Raw genomic sequence first — 21,306 nt, forward strand, 5'->3', positions numbered from 1 at the left:
AGCAGTTCCAGGGCCCTTCAAAAGTTCCAGATCCCAGTAGTACCCACTGATGTCCCCTATGCCCGGTGCGTGTCCCTCCGGGGCCCAGGTGGGCGGGGCTCCCTTGACACCTCTCCCGGCCTCGACTGGGGGAGGAGCCGGGGCCGGAGGCCCGGGAGAGCCAATGCGGGACGTCCTGGTCACGCACAGCCGGCGAGCAGGCCAATGGACGCGCGGGGGGGCGTGGCCAGGGCCTCCGGCTCGAAGCGTTTATAACAACTTGGAACGCGGCGACTTGCCGCGCGTTCTGCTGCTGCTGTGAGTTCCCAGCCCTGGTGCGGGACGTGTGCCCCGGGCTCTACCTCTCCCCTCGCAGCACGTTCCCCCTCCGCCCTCGCTCACCCTCCGGCCGCCATGGAGCCGTTGGCTTTCCCCCGGCGGCCCGGCCCGGCTCCTTCGGCCGCCACTGCCCCGGCCACCGAGCTTGCCCGGCCCCTGCCCGACAGGCTCATCAAGTCGCCCAAGCCCCAGATGAAGAAGCAGGCAGTGAAGCGGCACCACCACAAGCACAACCTGCGCCACCGCTACGAGTTCCTCGAGACCCTGGGCAAGGGAACCTACGGGAAGGTGAAGAAGGCGCGGGAGAGCTCGGGGCGCTTGGTAAGTGCGGCTCCCTCTCGCGGCGCGGCCGGCGGGCGGGCTTGGGACTTGTCCGCGGGCGGTGAGGGATGGAGGCTGGGCCAGGGGCTAGTGCCTTCCTCGGGGCGGGGGGATGGCCAGCATTTAGTCTTGGCCATGCTGAGGTTGCGCGCGCGCGCGTGTGTAGTGGGGGCGGGGGCCTGGGGTATCCATTGCAGATATGTCTGCCCGTGATTGTAGGGACAATGGTCGTAGACCTGGGAATCCCAACACTAGCCAGCATACGATGATTGCCCAGTAAGTGAGGAGGACGGTTGATGCAGGGTGCCTAGAGGATAGTGCCCTGTCTTGAGATGAGAAAACTCCGCAAAGAAGATGAGACTTACGTTGAATTTTACTTGGAGCAGACTGTCCAAAAGAGTGGAATGGGAAGAGGAAGTAGAAGGTGCCAGATCATAGGATGGGTTTAGTAAATGAGTGTGTGGTTGAATGAATGTATGAGGTCCAGTTTCTCAACTCAGTTCTTATAATCTGGCAGCCCAGCATGCCGTGGGGTTCTGCACTGGGGTGGGTGGGAAGTAAGCTTGACACTTCGGTCCTTTCCAGCTCTAAAATTGACTCAGAGTTTCATTAGGATGCGTTTTTTTATTCTGGGAAATGTGAAACAAGGCTCTGGTGCAAAGTCTACTGTGCCCCAAGATACCTTTGGGTGAGGGGCCTTTTCAGAAACCTGTCTAGTTAATTTACGAGAGGGGCGGGTATAGGCAATAGAAATAGTAGTAATCTGTGAGACCTTGAGCAACTTATCTCTATACTCAGTTTCCCCTTCTGCAAAAACAAACAAAACCCCACAGCCTCCCTCACAAGTTGCTATTAGAATCGAATGAGATACAAATGTGAATTTAAATTGATCCTGATACATAGAAACTTCAGTCAGAATTGATACTTATATCCGGAAAGGCAAGCCCTGAAAGGGTAGCAAATTTGCCAAGAGTTAACAAACTTGCACTTAACATGCATAGGAATCACCTGGAGTGCTTCTTTTAAAATACTTATTCTTTGGTTCCACTTGTAGAGGATTTTATTCCAGAGGTCTAGGACGGGGCCAGATAACTCGCATTTCTAGCAAGGTTTTTAGGGCAGGTGATCTAGGGACTGACTGTTTGGCCACCTTCAAATGGGTACTGGTTATGAGACATGCATGTGTGTGTGTTTGTCTGTGTGTCCGTGGTTCACCCTATTGGCTGTGGGAGCAGTCACCTCCCCAGATTGTTTGCTTTTGCAGCCAGTAACTGGTTTGAAATTCAAGAAGTCATTTCATTGGTGAGGGAGAGTGGATGCTGGAGAAAGGGAGTGGATTATGGCCTCATCAATAGGACCGAGTATGTTTTTCCTGCTAGGGCCTGGCACTGTCCCCAGTTGCCTGCTGCCAGGTTACAGCTATTGGGCAATCATGTACTTCCTGGCTTTCCTTTTCTCTTTCTCTTTCTATAAAGTGTGAGGGCCCGGTGAGGCTCCAGGCTTGAGACCACTGGGCTCAGGCTTTGTCAGGCGCTCAGCTGGAAAATAGCTGCTCGTAGCATGTGCGTCTTGTTGAAAGACAGGCTGGGCTGGGGGACTGGGGTGGCCCAGAAACTGGGAAACTGAGATTGAAGTTGAGATCCCATCAGACTCTTGACCTGGGTCACTGTATGTGCACCTGTGTGTGTGTGTGTGTGTGTGTGTGTGAGAGAGAGAGAGAGAGAGAGAGAGAGAGAGAGAGAGAGAGAGAGAGATTGATGTCATTGATTCTGGAATGAGATAAACCAGCTTTCAGTTTTCAAACCTCATTGGCTGAAGCAGGAATTCCGGCTCTTATGACATCAGAACAGAGAGAATTCAGAAGGTACTCCCTGGCCTCCCGCCTCTGGCGGTGCGCAGGGGCCCAAGGTCAGTAGGAACGGGGTCTGCCCTGAACTTCCCTAATCGACAGACCACTTTGTACTTCTACTGGGAATGTGCTCAGGGTCTCCCTCTTCCTTGGAGGAGAGCTGCCTGCTGTGCTAGTGATCTCTCAGTTCTGGAGAGGAGCTGTCTTCCCCACTCCACCCCCATCCCTGCCTCTTCACTGTCCTCCCTTAAGAGAGACTGACCTTGGGGCGCCTGGGTGGCTCAGTCGATTGAGCATCCGACTTTGGCTCAGGTCATGATCTCACAGTTCGTGAGTTCGAGCCCCGCGTGGGGCTCTGTGCTGACAGCTCGGACCCTGGAGCCTGCTTCGGATTCTGGGTCTCCCTCTCTCTCTCCCCCTCCCCCACTCATGCTCTGTCTCTCTCTCTCAAAAGTAAATAAACATTAAAAAGAGAGAGAGAGAGAGAGAGAGAGAGAGACTGACCTGGTGCCTCAGGATCTTCTGTAAGGGAGAAGGACACCGGAATGGCTCAGTTCATTGAACTGAGGCAATTCAACAGAGGCTGCTGGTGGGGACTGGATTCAGAGGAAAGCCTGCTGGGTGACTCCCATCCCAATATTCTCTCTACCTTTCTAGCATACTTCCCCTTCCCAGCCTACTTGGATGAGATTATCAGGGGCCAGATGGGACCCTCCAGAGGAAGGGGTGGGTGGGCAGGATTAATGGCTACTCCAGGAGGGCATCAAAGGAAAAACAAATATTTGCCCTGGATCTTCTAGTCTCTGACCGCATTCCTGGTATCCAAATGACATTTCCTCCTGTGACTCTCCCAGTTCCCCTTACCACCCCTCCCCTCAAAAGAAAAACACCTGCCGTGGGTCCCTGGAATGGTAGAGCCTTTGGGGTGATGTGCATGGCAGTCTTCTCTCCAAGGGGTGCCACGAGGAGCATTAGGGGAGTCCAAGTGGATAGCGATCTGGGACAGAGATGCTTCTGTGTCTTCTATATATTGGACTGCTGCATGGCGTTTCAAAATGTTTGCAAATGACTGGGCTGGTCTGATTCCTTCATTGACAGTTGGGGAAACTGAGGCCCAGAGAGACGATGGGGTTTGTCCTGTGGCTGGTTAATGGCATGCCGGCGACGCGGGCTCCTGACTTGACCACCCCAGGCCATGGATGACCAACAAGGAGTCTTGGACTTGGAGTTGCCTTGAGCTGAGGCCGGGCTTCCCTCCGTGTGCTTTGTCATTCCGACAGCTAGCCCGGGCCACCTTTCCCAGAGCTCCAGGCAGTGCTGAGGGTGGGAACAGTCACTGGGAACTAACTCCCACCCCCACACATGCTGACTATGTCGAGGGATCCCGAATGGGTGGACTACTCTACATTCCTGGTTTTTACCTCGTCGGGAAGGCTGGGCAGCTCAGACTCAGACTGTAAGGGCTCCAATTCAGACTCTCTCGCTTACCAGCTATGTGACCTCTCTGCATCTCTGTTTCCTCATCTGCCAATGAAGGAATCAGACCCTGTAGCGGGGATTATAATAATTCCTGCCTCGTGGAGTTCTCAGAAGATTACATGAGATAATGTATGTAAAATGCTCAGCACGGCAGCTGACACACACACAGTGTCATTATCCCAGCCAGGCTGGTTTGCTTGGCCCTCCCCTCTCCTGGGATACCCCATCCTGGGTCTGCCCTGCCCTGAGCGAGAGAAGGGGTTGTGCTGAGCTTTCCTAAGCCAAACTACTTTGGTCTTTGCTTTGTTCAGAGTCCTCTCCTTTAGCCCCAGCTCCCAGAGGAGGGCTCCGCCTGGCCGGCTGCCAAAGGCCTCTTCTGCGTGACGCTGCCCTCCCAGCTTCTCCTGCACCTCCCTGCTCAGCAGCAGGGAGGGAGGCTCCGGCTGCAGGCGACTCTTGTCCTTGGGCTTTGGCCAAACCACACAAGAGGGCTGAGCAGGGAAGCGCCTTGCCTGGCAACCTGGCAGAGTGGGCAGGAGGGTGGCGAGGAGGGGGCGGGCGCGGCATGGGGTTCAGGGGAGGCGGCTCAGGCTCCCTTCGTTCCTAGAGCCCTTTCCTGCTCCCTACGTGGTTCTCTGGCAGGCTTGGTGAGATGGTGAGCCACCCCCAGACCCATCCCCACTCTGCTCAGGCCAGCCCAGCCCGGCCTAACCTCCCCTCCGTTATCTAAATGGGTCATCCTCCAGCTCCTTGCCCCACCTCCCAGATGGCAGCTGCTCCGTGCAAGGCCAGAGAGGAGTCGAGGATCTTGGCTCCAACTCCTAGTGATAGCCATGACCGGAGATGCCCAGCTTGCATCCTTTCTCCCAGGACCGGGGACCGGCACCTGCACATCTTCTTTTTCTAAGGCCTTTCAGCCATCCTCTCCTACATCCAGATTATTCCTGCAGGGGAGACAGTGCTTAACCACTCGAGCCCCAACTCGCATCTCCCCGGCACATCTGTGTGTCTGTAAGTGGGACGGGGCTGCTGGTGGCGCTGCACGGGCCCAAGGCAGGGTGCGAGGCATTCCCTTCTCCAGGGGTGGGAAGCAGGGAGCTAGAGGCAGGGCAGGGCACCTGCAGGGAAATTTTGTCTTCCGAGAACTCCGCTTCTGCAGACAACACTTCCACCTTGCACTGTAATCCCACCTCGGTGCGTCAGGGAACCTTGGAAGAGTAGTGTGCCTTTTTGGACTTCAGTGTTTGCCATTTGCAAAATGGGGTGGGGGGTGGGGAATAAGTCCCGCTCCCTTCGCAATGTGGGCCAGCATCTATAGGACTTTTTTCCCAGGCAGATTCACATAGATCTAGCCTAGGGCATCGAAATAAACCCGTTACAACAATCTTTGGCCAGAACCTTCCTGGCATAGTAGCCGGTGACCCATTTCTGAAGAACCTTAGCGGAAAATGCTACAATTTGGAAGGGGGCTTAGAGGTCCTGATATACCAATTCATGAATGGTTCCTTTCTTTCTGGCCTTTGCACAAACCTTTCTCTCTGCCTATAATGCTCTGTTGCCCCTCCCCACCTTACCACCCCCTGCTCCCCCTGGCTTGGCAAACCCCACTCATCCTTTAAGAGCGAAAACAAAGCTTTCTCCCAGAGATGACTTTCCCTGTTCCCCCAGGCAAAGAAAACTCTTGTCTGCGCTCCTGGAGCCCCTGGGCAGGCAGGGACCTCAACTGTCCTGTTCGTCACACTAGACTGGCATGGATTTAATTACCAGTCCTCCCCTTGGGCTGAGGGCCTTGGTGCAGGGACTATCCATATTTTGTCTAAATCTCTAATACCTAGCATAGCACCAGGCACATAGTAATTTTTAGCAGATGTTTGAGGAATAAATAAATGCCCTTTCATTTTTCAGATGAGGACATTAAAACTAGCCACACTAGTGAACCAGCTCATTTAAGTGACTTGTCTTGAGTTGCGTGGTGCCATAGGGACAAATAAGGATCAGATACCTGATCTGGCACTCACATTTACATTATCACATAATTGTTGCGCCTGGGTTTCCTGCCCCCTCTGAGTAGGGTGGCGACATAACATGCCATCTAAACTCAGGTACTTTGGGAGTAAAAGGGGCTCTATTAATAATTATACCAGGATGAACCAGGATTATCTCCAGGCATGTGGCCTGCCTACCTCTGGGTGATCCATTCAGCAATTGTTACCCTCCTCCTTGGCTCTAGTTAGTTTGTTTTAATTCTAGAGAATGGTTGCTCAACCAACTTGCAGATCAGAACAAAGGTCCCTCAAATTAGTCCTTGTAACTGAGACTGACTCTCCACCCATGGCAGAAGGGCAGAAAATCCTATCTGGGCACTGGTCACATCAGTCAGGGATCAGCCCGATGACTTAGCCAATAACTATTTATTTGTGATTTATGTTCACCAGTAAACAGTTGTTGAACAGTAAACAGTTGTTCTGGATGCCGAGCTCCTTCTAGGCCTGAGCTGTTGCTGCATCTTCTTTACTATGACAAGCTAGACAGCACATGGCTAGGGGCCTGTCCTGTGGGGCAGGGATAGGTTGGGGAAGAGTGGCCCAGCCCTACCAGGGCAGTGACACATCGCTCTGCTTGGAGGCCTGATGACTTACCTTGTTTCCTTCATAGGAAGTGCTAACCAAGTTGTAGTCTCCTAGGACCTAATGGGGATAACTTGAGGTGGAGGGATGTGGGGGTGTCGCGGGGGTCTTTGACCTGGCCCTCGAGGCCCGAGTGGGCTTGCGGAAGAATGGAACTGTTCACTGAGGATGAACAACTCTGAGTTGGAATCCTAGACTTCCAGAGTTGAAAGAAATGGATCTTGGGGCTCAACTTCTGTGTTCTCTATCCACTCGGGGATTCCTACCGCTGCTCAGACCCCCTTTTTTTTGGGGGGGGGGACCTCATTTCTTTTAAAAAAGGTTTTTTAATGTTTATTTATTTTTGAGACAATGCAAGAGACGGAGTGAGAGCAGCAGAGGGGCAGACAGAGGGAGACACAGAATCTGAAGCGGGCTCCAGGCTCTGAGCTGTCAGTCCAGAGCCCGACGCGGGGCTCGAACTCACGAACCTTGAGATCATGACCTGAGCCCAAGTCGGATGCTCAACCGACTGAGCCACCCAGGCACCCCGGGAACCTCATTTCTTTTAGGCTTTATCTTTGTTCGATCTCTCCCCCCCTAAGCCTGTAATGATTTATCTCCTTGTATAGGTTTGTGTGTACAGTTGTAATATGCCTAGTTCTTACATATATGTGCATCGTAAGCTCTCAACTATTTGTTTCATTATCTAGTTGTGTGATTTTTATGTGATTTTTCTTTTACTGTCTATTAACACAATACTTAAGGCCCTTTATCCGAAGAGCTCATACGACTTTTATCTACTGTCTGATTTTTAAAACAAGGAAGTTTAGAAAAGAACTAGTCCATAAAATCTCCCCTTCAGGGAGAGAAAGGGGTATGGAGAGAAGGGTGTGCAAGAATGATTCTGCAAGTTGACTCCTCATAGCGGGAGGAGGATTCAGGCCCTCACCTCCCCATCCCCACCCCTCCGTTCAGTTCTCAGCCAGAGATTTTCTGCTTGGCTCATCAGGGTGGTTTGGAGGAGAAGCGGGGGCGGGTCGCAAAGAAAGGCGCTGAGGTGCAGCCCTGTCCCTGGCAGCTGCAGCGGGGGCCTCCCCGGTATCTTGGGGACGAGGCTCCCTGGCGACAGGTCCCTCCTGCTGCCATTGTCCTCCCTGCTCTGCTCCGGGAGGGCACAAGAGCTGGGCCTCCCCTCTTTCAAGGATGCAGCTCCAGGGGAGGAGAGGGGCGGAGGGCACGCCATCCCTGGCCCGTTGCCGGGGTGACCGGGCCTGGCCATTGTGCGCAGCTCCCCTTATGGGATTAAGGCTGTTCCGCATTCTTGTCCGATGGGGAGCGCAGGCCCGCTCGGCCACTGTCCCTGCGAGCCGGAAGCCATTGTCTGCCTCCAGAGCCCTGTGAAAGGGTGGATTAGAGGCCCCTCCCCTGGAGCTTGGTTTCCTTTTTCTCCCTGTCTCCTTTTGAACCTTGAGGGGAGGCAAACCCTCCCGGGAAATTGAATGCGGAGCAGTTTACCTCGGTCTGTGCCTTCAGATTTTTTCACAACGTGTCCACCTCCCCGCCCCCCGAAAAGGAAGTCCTGAATTTACCATTGGTGTCCTGGGACAGGACTTGTCAGGAGCCGACCAGCCCTGTGACAGCCCTCCCGGGCCCCTGCCCAGCGCCCGAGCCACCACCACTCCCCCCTGCCTCCCCAACCACGTTTGGACAGCTCATCTCACAGCTTGAGAGCAGGAACACACCTCACACTTCTTAGTTCAGCCTGTGTTTCACAGAAAAGAAAACCCAGGCCCGGAGCGGGGGCGGGACTTGCTCCCTTGGGCACAGCGACAAGAGACAAGAGCCCGGAGGAGGTCTCCCCGACTCCCCTGGCGCTCCCCAGGCCCGAGCCATCTGCACACACGGAAGGGCCCTTGTCCCTCTCCTCTTTCTGTCCCTGCGGCTGCTGAGTGGGGCAGAGCAGGGAAAGGACAGAGACTCCTCAGCGGCTAAGAGTCCTGCTTACCAGCGATGGCATCTGGCACTTCTTTCTCCATTTCCTGTTGCCTCCGCCCTTCCTGCCCTTCCTGAACCCACCGCACTTACCAGCCCGAGGGCTGACTCCTTATATGGTGTTTTCACCTTTGCAGGGGAGATAGCCAAGACCCGAGCACGCTGTCTTGTTTGTTTGTTGCTAGGAGAGGGACATTCCTGACCTCGACTGAAGGGATGGGTGTTTTTTTGATAATTTTTTTTTTTTTGTGGAAAAATATACAGAACATATAATTTGCAGTTCAGTGACCTGTTAGGCACAATGACAGTGTTGTGCAACCGTCAGCATTATCCATTTCCAAAATCTTTTCATCACCCCAGACAGAAGCTTCGGACACATTAAACAATACGCTCCCGGCCGCCCCCACCTCTACCCCGACCTCTGCCATCCCCCACTCTGGTAATCTCTAGTCTACCTGCTGTCCTGTGCGCGTGCCTAGTCTGGTTACCTCGTATAAGGAGAATTGAACATTTGCACTTGTGTGTCTGGCTTCTTTCACTTAGCATTATGGTTTCAAAGTTCATTCGTGCTTATGCCCGTTAGTAACTAATATGACTTTGAACAGGTCATTTCACCTCTCTGGGTACCGGTTTTCTCCACCTATATATGAGGACGATGAAACTCTGTGCCTGCCTCTCAGGACTGTTGGGAGGCCCAGTGTACTTACTAATGCAACACATACTTATTCGGTGCCTACTGTGTGCCAGGCACGACGCGTGGCTTCAGGGATCCAGTGCTGAGCAAAACCAGCCCCATCGTAATCATGGCGCCGTATGGTAAATTTGCTTTGTAAATCACAAAGCATGGACCTTACAGATGCAGGCTGTACTTTCCTTGTTCATCTGTGGACTCTGGGTGAGGTCATTGGCCCCTACGCCTCCCTGCTGTGTGGACTGCACCCGACCCAGGTTTAAACCTTCTCTAGGGAAGGTGCTCTCCAGCCTCTCTGTCACCTGCCCTGGTGAGGGATGGAATGGCTTCCCTGGGTGCACGCTGTGGACTTCTAGCAGCGGCAGGTGGCCAGGGGCAGCACTCCCAGAATATCTACGGATGCCTTTATCTGCCAAAACCTTCTCCTCAGTCTCCTGCATTCTCTGTTCCCAGGTGGCCATCAAGTCAATCCGGAAAGACAGAATCAAAGATGAGCAAGACTTGATGCACATTCGGCGAGAGATTGAGATCATGTCATCACTCAACCACCCCCACATCATTGCCATCCATGAAGGTACAGAGGCAGGGCATTCGAAGCAGTGTGTGTGTGTGTGTGTGTGTGTGTGTGTGTGTGTGTGTGTGTAGGAGCAGTCAGAACAGGACACAAAGAAGTGGAAAAGACCCAGATTTTAGAGTTGGACAAAAGGTGGATTTGAAACCCAGCTCTATGACTTTGGGCAACTAATTTAATTAGGCTCTGGGTGGACCTCAGTGCCTCATGTGTAGACCGGGACAGTCCCACCTACATCACAGGGTAGTTGCAAAGATCAAATTAAATGTCACTGTGTATTTAGCTCACGGGAGGAACTCCGTGGACCGTAGGCTTTCTTGTTGTTATTCTTAGGTTTTCCATAATTGAACCCTACCTCCCCAACCCGATGAGATCCTTAGCGTCCTGGGGGAGGCTGGAACAAACGGAGAGACCTGCACCTGTCTCGGGTGCGTGGGTGTTATCCTTCACACGTCCCAAGAGCTGGCCTCCTAGAATCTGACCTGGGCTCTGAACCATTCCTGCCATGGGGCCGGCTCCTACCTTTTCTCATCTTTCTTAGCCTCCTCTTGCTCTGACATCAGTGCCGGCTTTCTACTGCATCTGCCCTGCTCCCTGTGACCCAGACAACAAAGTGAGCAAGAGAGAGTGATGAGTAAAAGAGGGGGAGCACCCTCCCACGCACACCTGTCTGCTTCCAGCCTTTACATAATATCGGTTAGATGAGAAACCAGCCATAACAGTAGCAGTGGGAGGGAGGGAGGGAGGAAGGGAAGCCTGCGGCTTTGCCCTCTGTCTGAATATTCCTGGTGGGAAGTAAGACAGAAGTCTCCTCTCTTGGGTTCTGTTCGTGGAAAGACTAAGAGCAGAGCCACCGATATGGCCCCGTGGCCTGAGCCTGTCCCACAGGGATCCCGGGCAAATGGTTGAGAAGGCTAATTGTATCTCTCTGTATTTCCCCCAGGGAAGAGTGGGTAGATGACAGAGTATTGGTTAAGCCAGGTTGAGCTTGGTGATTGGGCAGAGAGAGTGTGTGTGTGTGAATTCTCCCCCACACCCATACCTCCAGCTACGTCTGGGAACTGAGTCTTGAAGCTTAGGCCGTGGACTTGCCTGCACCTCAGATTCTGCGATTGTAGGGGTGTCACAGTTACTGTGTGACAGGCAGGCCCCTCCACCCCATTCGTCCCCTGCCAATCTTCGGGAGATGTGAACCAGGGGAAGGCTCCAGTCTTCGGAATCTAGCTGCTCTCCAGGATGTACTCTGGCTGGCTCTTGACCTCCAGTTTCATGACACAAAGATCGTACGCACCCTTACAGACATATGGAGAACCACAGCCGTGGGATCTCATCTAGGTACCGCCCCCGGCCCCGGGAGATTGGGCCACCATGCGTCAGGTCCACGCACTCATGTGGGAGTGGAAAAAGAGCACAATCCTGCTGGCTCCTGGCCATGTATCCAATAGCCTGGCACCTGGGATCCCTCTTGGGAGAAGCCTGCTCTCTCAGCTCCTTGTCACAGGCTAGACAACAGTGCCTCTGGGGCTGGCTGAGCAAGCCAAACTCCTAGGACTCGTTCGACACAAAGATGCAATGTCACGGACATACGTGCTCTGACACATACCCAGCCAAAGGGCCAGTTTGGTGAACCAGTCCTTCCCTACCTTTCCAGGCGGCTAGAGCCAGGGCAAAGCCTGAGTGGCACATGAGCTGGGGGGAGGCTGATTGCCAGGAAGTCAAAGATGCTGAGGGTCATAGATCTCTTATCTCCGCTTTCCATGGTATTGTGTAGTTCACAAGCCACCTTCCTATCCCTTTTTATCCCTCTTCTGATCCTCAAGGCAAACATTATTATGGGAATTATTTTTCAAGTTTATGCACGAGGATACTGATCGTGCCTATGACAGTAGGTACGATTTATTGAGTGCTTGTTTCTATATCAGACCCTACGCCCGCCTGCTCAGCCAGCCCCAGAGCTATCACTGACTTTCATCTATTTCTTACCCAGTCCTGTGAGGTTGCCATTATATCCTACTCTTCAGATGAGGAAATTGAGGCACCCTGGTTGAAAAACTGGCCAAAGTCACCCCACTAATAAGTGATGGGGCCAGGATTCAAACCCCAAACCTGTATTCTTACTGATGTTTCTAGAAGAGATTTGCCCGTGGTCGTAAGGCCAAACAGTACCAGATTTTGAGGCAGAGAACCTGACTTTTCATTCTCATCCATTGATTCCTGCCTTCCTGGGAAATTTGCGGGGTAGTTTTAAGATTCCTCAAAAGCCTGAACTTCCAAAGAGAAGGAGGCTAAGCCAGTTCCCTTGGCCTTACCTCGTGGTTCCTGGAAGATGGTGGGAGCTTTAGAGGCCCCTTTTTCTGCTCTTACCTGCCACTGTCCCGTCCCATTGGCAGACATCCCTGGACAAAGGTCCTGTCTGGTTTGGGGCCAGGGAGGTGTGTGTGACCCCCGCCCCCCCTCCAGTGGGGAACAGTGTACTCTGGAGGGACCTCACGTTCCTGCCTTGCTCTGCCCCAGTGTTTGAGAACAGCAGCAAGATTGTGATCGTCATGGAGTACGCCAGCCGGGGCGACCTGTACGACTACATCAGTGAGCGGCAGCGGCTCAGTGAGCAGGACGCCCGCCATTTCTTCCGGCAGATCGTGTCGGCCGTGCACTATTGCCACCAGGTGAGCGACCTCCTGCCGGTTCTCCAGGGCTGGTTTGAGCCAGAGAGATTCCATGACCCCTCCAGGATCCCGCAGGGAGATAGAAACAGAGGCAAAATTCCATCTGGACTCTGGGCCTCTCGGGGGATGTTGGCGTCTCTGGCTGACTCCCTCGGGAGTGGAGGGGCCTGTGTCTGTTGCGCTGTGTTCCTGTGAGATGGGTATCCCTCGCCTGCCTGTGCTCCCCCAACTTGGCCCCCTTTGTGTTTACCTCACTTTCCAGACGAGGCCTTCGTGTCGTCCTGTCCCTCCGTGGCGACCTCTCCCTGACCATCCTTCTGCCCTTTCTCTTCCAGAATGGGGTTGTCCACCGTGATCTCAAGCTGGAGAATATCCTCTTAGATGCCAATGGAAATATTAAGGTGAGCCCCGCTACTTGTTTCCAGCAGCTTCCCTACCCCACCACAGCCTTTCTGCCGAGTGTTTATCTCCAAGTGCTTAGGGGACTCCAGAAGGAGTTGAGCAAAGCTGAGACTTAGATGTTGGTAGCAGTAGAGAACTCAGCTGTCGTCCTTCCTTTCCAGTACCTCTTTTTATGGATGAAAAACTGAGGCCTCAAGATAAGCGGTGACTTACTCAAGATCCCATGGCAAGGGAGTGGCTGAGCCTGGGCTAGAACCAAAGTCTTCTGACTCCTCAGCCAGTGCTCTTGACGTCCATAAGGCTAACTGGAGTCGAGATCCAGGATCAGCCTTTGCACATAACCTTGGGACTGGCAGGGAGAGAGGGTCACAGCCCGAGTTCTCCCCACCTGCCTGCACGCACACACCTGTGCGCATGCACACGCACATTAATCTGTCGCAGTTGGGTAGCCCTTTGGTACTTTTCTCCATAGACCACGCATCCCGGCACCAGCTTTCTGCCCCCTGCAGCTTCTGAATTCCCATGCCTGAGTGGTTAAGCTTAGGTCTGAGAGGTTCATGCTGATGAGATAAGCTCAGCTCTCGGGGCTAGAAGGGGGAAATGGCAAGGGCTGACCCCTGCAGGTACCTGGGAGGGCTTTGATCCTGCACTCGGACACTCCTCAGAATCTTCCTGAACCCAGGACACAGTCCCTTCCCTTCCGTGACCCTTGAACTCATGCCCTGAAGCACCCTGGCACTGAGTTCATTCCCCTTACCCAGCTAATTCCTGGAGCCGGGTGGGGCTTTCTTTGATGCTAAGCAGGGGGAGGGGAGCCAGAGCCAGTAAACTCACGTAACCAGACAGGCACGAACCTTCCCATCTGTACCAATCGTCTGCGTCTTTATGGGCTTCAAATGGTAACTGCTCGATAAGAGGCCAATAAAACTATAAATGAAGGAGCCAGAGCTTCATAAACAGCCCCTCCCCACCCTGGGCACACATGACCCTCTGCTGGGGGTGAAGAGGCCAGGAGAAGCAAGGCATTGGCCTCTGCTTGTATCTGAGGACAGTTAGGGGAAAAGGTGTCTCCCTGGGAAGTAAGAAGACGGGCTTGGGGCCTCTCAAGCCTGCAGTATCAGATGGCTCAGGGAATCCTGGGAGAAGATTCCTTTTCCTGAGCTCTGACCACAGCTCTGATCTTTGTTCTGACTTCACTCTTGCTTCTTAGCTCTAGTGGGCTGACCCCCGGCTCCTGCCACTATGTTCCCGCCCAGATCTGGGCAGAGATGAGCCCTCTGTTAGGAAGGGCAGGCCAGGCCTCACGTGGTAGTCACTGATGGGGCTGGCTTGCTTCTGAGGGCCATGGGGTTGGCATGAGAAGTTGATTCTCTCCGTACATCTGGTAGACCCTTCCTTCAGTTAGTAGTTGTCTGTTGAGTCCCATCCATGGGTCACACCTGTGGGAAGAGCTGCAGGAGGGGGAGGGGCAGAAGGAGGTGAGCACGGGGGACATACTGACAGGACAGTATGAGGAGGAAGACTGATGAGCAGGGACTACAGCCAGCCATTGGGCTTTGTGCGAAAAGGAGGTGTCAGGGGAGGTGGGCTTGCCGGGTCAGGAAGATGTTTATAGGCAGGAGAGTGCATCCCTGGAGTGGGGTACAGCATGAGCAAAGGGGACTGGGGAACACTGAGGACCCTGGAGACCCCACACACCTAGGCATTCCTCATGGACATGACCTCCACAAGGCTGTCTCTTGCAGGGCCTGAGCTGTGCTCAGGGGGCAGGGGGCACGGGCACACTTTCCTCCTGCGAGGGCCGGGGTTTCCCTGGGATCGGGAGAGGGGCAGGCTAAGAGCTGCAGAACAATCCAGGCTTTGGTATGACCCCCACCTGTGTTTGACCCGACCCTACAGATTGCAGACTTTGGGCTCTCCAACCTCTACCGCCAGGGCGAGTTCCTGCAGACGTTCTGTGGGAGCCCCCTGTACGCTTCCCCTGAGATCGTCAACGGGAAACCCTACACGGGCCCAGAGGTGAGTCTCTACTCTCCACCCACGGCCTGCCTCAGCACCCCCTGTGGCTCTAGATCCTCTGAGAGGGGTGGGCTAGCTTTCCAGCTTCTTCCCTCCTTCCAGAGCCCAAAGCTCAGCCCCCTACCCTTCAGTGACTTGCCAGGTCCTCACAAGAGCAGTAAAACTGGGACAAGAACTTATGTCTCCTGACCCCTGGTCTGGTTCTGTGCCCCCTCACCCTCCGGGTTCCCGTTCTCTTTCCTGGCACCCACCCAGACTCCCTGGAGAGGCGGGCGCTCTCACAACCACCCCATCCTAGCCCAGAAGGGTGACCTCACCACTGCTCTGGTCTGTGGCTGCCCCTCCCAAGGGCAGGCAATTGACCACACCTTTCCTCACGAACCTCAGTCCCTTCTACAGTGTCACCAGCTTTGCTCCTGGGTACTACTAGAAGGAGGTGGTCCTCAGGTGCCCCAGCCCCTGAGTTCTCCAGCGTGTACCCCTTTCTTCTCTGGTGTCGCCACAAGCCCGCCAGCCTGGGGCATGCGGGCATCCTTGCTGACACTCTCCCTGTCTCTCGCCCGCCCTCCCTCAGGTGGACAGCTGGTCCTTGGGTGTCCTTCTGTACATCCTGGTCCATGGTACCATGCCCTTTGATGGGCAGGACCATAAGACGCTGGTGAAACAGATCAGCAACGGGTCCTACAGGGAGCCGCTTAAACCCTCTGGTGAGTGAGAGGCGTGGGTGTTCTCATCCAGCCCCCGTGTGTCCTTCCCTAGCTCCTGAGGCAGGAACCAAGTGGGGGCAGGGAAGTAAAGAAGATGACCCACTGTCAATGGGGGTAGCTCCTCACCACCCCCTCCTGCTGTCATCTCTCTGCCTCCAGGGTCTGTGACCTCCGAGAAGGAAGGGGTATCTCTTCTCTCCTTTGGGAGATGCTATATCCTATTTGGGAAGGGTTTCTGGTGGTTGAACTTGGACCGTCTTTGCTGCAGTTTCCTCATTTCCACCTGCTTGAGTCCTCATCCTTGGAAGTCTCTTTGTCCTTTCACACCCAGTGGAGAAGGCAGGAAGCAGGGTGTGAGAACCTTGGTTTCCTCTTGAGCACAGTCTCTACCCTCAGGGTCGCATTCAGCCAAGAGAAGGAGAATACACTAACGTACAACAAGGCTAAAGAAGGGGCCAGGGGGCGCCTGGGTGGCTCAGTCGGGTTAAGCTTCCGACTTCGGCTCAGGTCATGATCTCACGGTCTGTGAGTTTGAGCCCCGCGTCGGGCTCTGTGCTGACAGCTCAGAGCCTGGAGCCTGCTTTGGATTCTGTGTCTCCCTCTCTCTCTGCCCCTCCCCTGCTCACACACACACACACACACACTGTCTCTCTCAAAAATAAATGAACATTAAAAAAAAATTTTTTTAAGAAGGGGCCGGGGTCCTGGGGGGTCGAGGGATGGAAGAAGAAATGGGCAGAGTCAATCCCTGAAAGTTGGAGGCTGTGGGGAGCCACGTGGGCTGTGGCGTGTACGGAGCCCAGGTGGGAGTGGACATATCTGACACAGGACTGAGAAGCCTTAGCCCAAATGGGGGTAACCAGTGAGAGGGGCCGCGGGGTGCCCGTTCTCATGGCTGCCAGCCTGAAGCCCCTGTCTTCTCTTGCCTTCCAGATGCTTGTGGCCTGATCCGGTGGCTGTTGATGGTGAACCCCACCCGCCGAGCCACCCTGGAGGATGTGGCCAGTCACTGGTGGGTCAACTGGGGCTACGCCACCCGCGTGGGGGAGCAGGAGGCTCTGCACGAGGGCGGGCACCCTGGCAGCGACTCTGGCCGGGCCTCCATGGCTGACTGGCTGCGGCGGTCCTCTCGCCCGCTCCTGGAGAATGGGGCCAAGGTCTGCAGCTTCTTCAAGCAGCACGCGCCTGGAGGCGGGAGCATCGCCCCAGGCCTGGAGCGCCAGCATTCGCTCAAGAAGTCCCGCAAAGAGAACGACATGGCCCAGTCTCGCCAGGGGGACCTGGCTGACGATCCCTCTCTCCGCCCCGGCAGGGGCAACCTCAAGCTGCCGAAGGGCATTCTCAAGAAGAAGGCACCAACCTTGTCAGAAGGGGCAAGGGCAGACCCCGAGCCCAGCCTGGGCCCTGCGAGCCCAGGGCAGGCTGCCCCCCTGCTCCCCAAGAAGGGCATCCTCAAGAAGTCTCGGCAGCGGGAATCTGGCTACTACTCCTCTCCGGAACCCAGTGAATCTGGGGAGCTCCTGGACGCCGGCGATGTGTTTGTGAGTGGGGACTCTGAGGAGCAGAAGCCCCCCCAGGCCTCAGGGGTGCCCCTCCATCGCAAAGGCATCCTCAAACACAATGGCAAGTTCTCCCGCACAGCCCTGGAGCTCCCAACCCCTTCCACCTTCGGCTCCTTGGATGAACTGGCCTCCCCTCACCCTCTGGCCCGGGCCAGCCGCCCCTCCGGGGCTATGAGTGAGGACAGCATCCTGTCCTCTGAGTCATTTGACCAGCTGGACTTGCCTGAACGGCTCCCCGAGCCCCTGCTGCGGGGCTGTGTGTCTGTGGACAACCTCATGGGGCTTGAGGAGCCCCCCGCAGAGGGTTCTGGAAGCAGAGGCCTGAGGCGCTGGTGGCAGGACCCCCTGGGGGATAGCTGCTTTTCCCTGACAGACTGCCAGGAGGTGACAGAGGCCTACCGACAGGCACTGGGGGTCTGCTCAAAGCTCAGCTGAGGGTTGGGGGGGCGCCGCCGCATCCTGGGTAGGCTCTAAAATGCAGCTGCACCCTGAGGGGAGACCACCACCGCCCCTGCCTCCTAAGACTAGTATCCCGGCCAGGAAGGCTGAGGTGGTTTGCACTTGAGCCCTAGAGAGGGCTGGACGGGAAGTGGGCAAGTCAAGTGCATTGAGGGTTCCAAGTCTTTGGCCCTGTGGAGCAGAGAAGAGAGTAGAGGGAAAGCTAGTAGAGGGAGGAGGGGAAGGCCTGTGGCCGAGAGTCCGGGTTGCCCGCTTCTGGTTCACACAGTAGGGCCACAGACACCAGGAAAGAACACTCTCTCAGTGCCAGTCTCCTTTCTTGCAGTAAGTTTTGTGCGTGGTGACTTCCTGCTAAGGTGGGGATGGGAACTCCTCAGATACAGGTCCCATCCCCATCAACCACTAAAACTGGAACGTGGCGCCCCCCGCAATGTGCCTGGGGCGTCCTGGGAATGGTCTCCTACAGTGTACCCTTATTTATCTCAACAGTAAGAGAACCCAACCTTTATCTCCTCGAAGGTTTTCTCCTCTTTCCCGTCCTCCAAACCCGGCCCAAGCCTCCTGGAGTCGCTGCTAGGAATCTAAAAGACTCAAAAAGGCTCAGGCTGCTGCTATCGGACTTCATCTCAAGGGGCCCAGATTCCCCTGGACCCCACCTTGGACCTCGAAGACTCTGAACCTCTCTGGCCTCCAAGCTGCTCCTGCTACTGAGAATGGAGTATCTATTGCTCTGGGCTTTCCGGACCCTGGGACGCCCTTATTTATTTTTATGTGTTCAGCCCTGTGTTTTTAAAAAAGTGAATCTAGCTCTTTTCAATAATGTGAATACTATGTTCTGGGGAAGTCCACTGCGATGCCTAAGTTTTGTGAACAGGGAGATATTTTTGCAGTGGTTCCCTACTGATCATGGGGGGAGGGGATCAATCACATGTCCCACTGCACTGTCCGGGAGGGGGTCTCTGGCTCCCTCCCACCATGCCCTGATTCTGTCTACCTGATGGTCCCTCTTCCCTTCCACTGTCGCTAGAAAGAACCTCTCCATTAAAACCAGAACCGTGGTCGGAAGATAGCCTCTGTTGTTCTGTTTGGGCAGGTGGGGTGCAGGCCTTCGAGCCTTCTCTTAACCCACATTTCCCCTGGGCTGTCATAGGCGGGAACTGGGGCACCTGCTTAAAAAAAAGCAAAACACAGGGGCGCCTGGGTGGCTCAGTCGGTTGAGCATCCGACTTCTAACCGACTTCGGCTCAGGTCATGATCTCACGGTTCGTGGGATCGAGCCCCGAGTCGGACTCTGTGCTGACAGCTTGGAGCCTGGAGCCTGCTTCGTATTCTGCGTCTCCCTCTCTCTCTTTTCTTCCCCTGCTCTCACTGTCTCTCTCTCAAAAATAAATTCTTTTTTTTAATTAAAAAAAGAAAAAAAAAGCAAAACGCAACAACAAAGCTCAGCTCTTAGTTCCAAAAGGCTCCTGTGCTGCGGCCGTCCGGGGTTCTAGCCTGTGGAGCACACAGGTGGGAGAGCCCTGGACGGAGGTTCCCACTTTGCTCTTCCTCTTCGACTTCAGCCCTAAGGGAAGGGCTGAGTCTGCTGCATCATACATCCCTGCTCCCACCCCTCCCCCAGCCACCTCTGTCCCCCGCCCCAAGCTTAAAGACCACCCCTCTGCCTTTATTCTCTCCCTCCAGAGAAACCCCCTTTCCTCCAGTGCTGCGCGGCTGCCACCCCTCTGGCCCCCACCGCCAGACTCCGCCGGGACATAAAGAATGCTTGGAATGCCCCCCTCGTAGGCCAGCCCTCTCGGCCCCCTGCAGAGCATTCCCCAAACGCCAGCTCCATTGAGAAACTCCCGGGCGCAGCGGGCCGGGATGAAAGAAAGGGAGGATAAGGACAAAGTGCAGGCCGGCAGCCGGCTGGCTCCGGCTCAGGCGGGCTCCCTCCCCGCTACCCAAGCTGCAGCTGGCATTCGCTGCTCCCGACACCCCCCCCCTCCCCCGAACATCCCCAGTCCTGGCCGGCTGCACGGCACACCTGTCCTGCTGCCGGCCGTCAGTGCCTGTTGGGGTACAGCATCTGGACCTTAGTGTCTCCTCTTTGCATCCGGGGGGGCAGGCACAGTCACTGGGTCTGGGCCAGAAGCGGGAGGAGGCAAGGCAACGACCGGGTCAAGATGCCAGAGCAAACAAGAAGGTGCATAGGCTTACTACGGGGGTGTTTCGGTCTGGCACCCCGGAGGTCCTACGTCTGGCACCCCGGAGGTCCTACCGAGTGCTGGGGCTCTGGGCGAGACCCTGGGTGACGCTGGCAAAATAGAAGGGAGCGCCTTTCCCCCTCAAGAAGCATGGAGTTCAGCTATGGAGTTGGCTGTGCTCGCTTATTCATTCAATTCTGGAATCCAGCCCTATTGTGTGCTAAGCTCTGTGGAGGACAGAACTGCTGGGTCCCTGGTGCCACACTTAAGATCCCAGCCTCAAGGAGGTTGCAGACCGGCCAGCAAGCTGGCATGCATAAAAATACATAAAATTCAGCAGAAAAATTGTTGTCAGTTCAGGTAAGGTCGGAAGGGAGTTTGGATGACGGAAGAGAATTGCAATTAAGAGATAATAATTGCGCTACCGTTTATTAAGGACATATATATCAAGCACTTTATGTCTGTTACTTGATGCTCGCGATGGCCTCGTTAACTCAGTGCAAGTTTTATCATTCTCATGTACAGAAGAAATTGAGACTTGAAAACACGAAGTGACTCGCCTAGCTAGCAAGTGGGAACACCAGAACCCAAATCCAGATCTGCAGGATGCCAAATCTTAGCGGGGTTGGGGGGCTCATCGAACCTGGATCGGGCTGGGAGGGAGCCAGGCAGTGAATGGAACTACAGATACCTGTTGAGCATCTATTATATGCCAGGCTCTTTTCCGGGCACCAGGAATCTGGCACTTCCCTCTCCCGAAGTGCCTTCCCCTCACCTCCACAAGCCCCAAAAGGGAACTGAGAAAAAAGGGGGTGAGTGGGAGTGGGGAGAAGCTGAAGTTGGGGGACAGGATGGGAAGGGAGAGGGGAGGCCACAGAGGAGGGAAGCCAGGAATGTGGGGGGAGGGAGAGGCCACAGCGCCTGCAGCCATGTCCTATCAGCATATCTGGGAAGGGGGGTGGGGTGCCTCGAATTTCCGGGAAGGAGAGGGAACCAGAGGTGGTTGGTCCTGAGGTCTTTGTCCTCCTCGGGGTCCATTTGCTCAACCTCTTCTAAGTAGGCACGGTAGGCAGGAGAGGGAGTGGATATGGGGGAAGCCTGCTGGGGAAGAATCTAGGTGGGAGAGGAAGGTCTGTTACCACAGCCCCAGAGAGATCAGACTCTGGGCTGCAGATCCCATGCTGCAGGGCCCTTCTCCTCACCTACCAGGGAGCTTCGTATCAAAAACATTCCAGAAAGCAGGCTCGGAGAGATGACGCTGGGCCCCTGGGGCAGAAGGCTGGAGCCCTAGGAATATTTAGTGCCACATCAGCGCTTCCGGAATGTGAATAACTCAGACAACGGACTGGGGAAGGGGGGGCGTGCGGGCGTGACGGAGGGGGACCGGGGGAGGGGGAGACTCGGAGAGACAGGAGGGGCCTTCTGAAACCGAGACAGAAAAGTCTCCGTCAGAATCCTGTCCCATTCTTAGCCCT

At 55.0% G+C, this 21,306-nt stretch overlaps 1 protein-coding gene across 1 annotated transcript; it reads left to right on the forward strand.

The window, feature by feature from the left end:
* The first annotated feature begins 244 nt into the window (after positions 1 to 244).
* On the forward strand, positions 245 to 18,710 carry NUAK2 (NUAK family kinase 2). Its single transcript, XM_019433285.2, has 7 exons — positions 245 to 639; positions 9,713 to 9,833; positions 12,345 to 12,496; positions 12,832 to 12,897; positions 14,798 to 14,917; positions 15,492 to 15,624; positions 16,558 to 18,710. The coding sequence occupies exons 1-7, from the start codon at positions 394 to 396 to the stop codon at positions 17,619 to 17,621; spliced, it is 1,902 nt and encodes a 633-aa protein (XP_019288830.1). The 5' UTR covers positions 245 to 393; the 3' UTR covers positions 17,622 to 18,710.
* Positions 18,711 to 21,306: the final 2,596 nt, after the last annotated feature.

Source organism: Panthera pardus, unplaced genomic scaffold (assembly GCF_024362965.1).
Source record: "Panthera pardus isolate Hobbes unplaced genomic scaffold, ASM2436296v1 HiC_scaffold_21, whole genome shotgun sequence".
NCBI classification, from domain to species: Eukaryota; Metazoa; Chordata; class Mammalia; order Carnivora; family Felidae; genus Panthera; species Panthera pardus.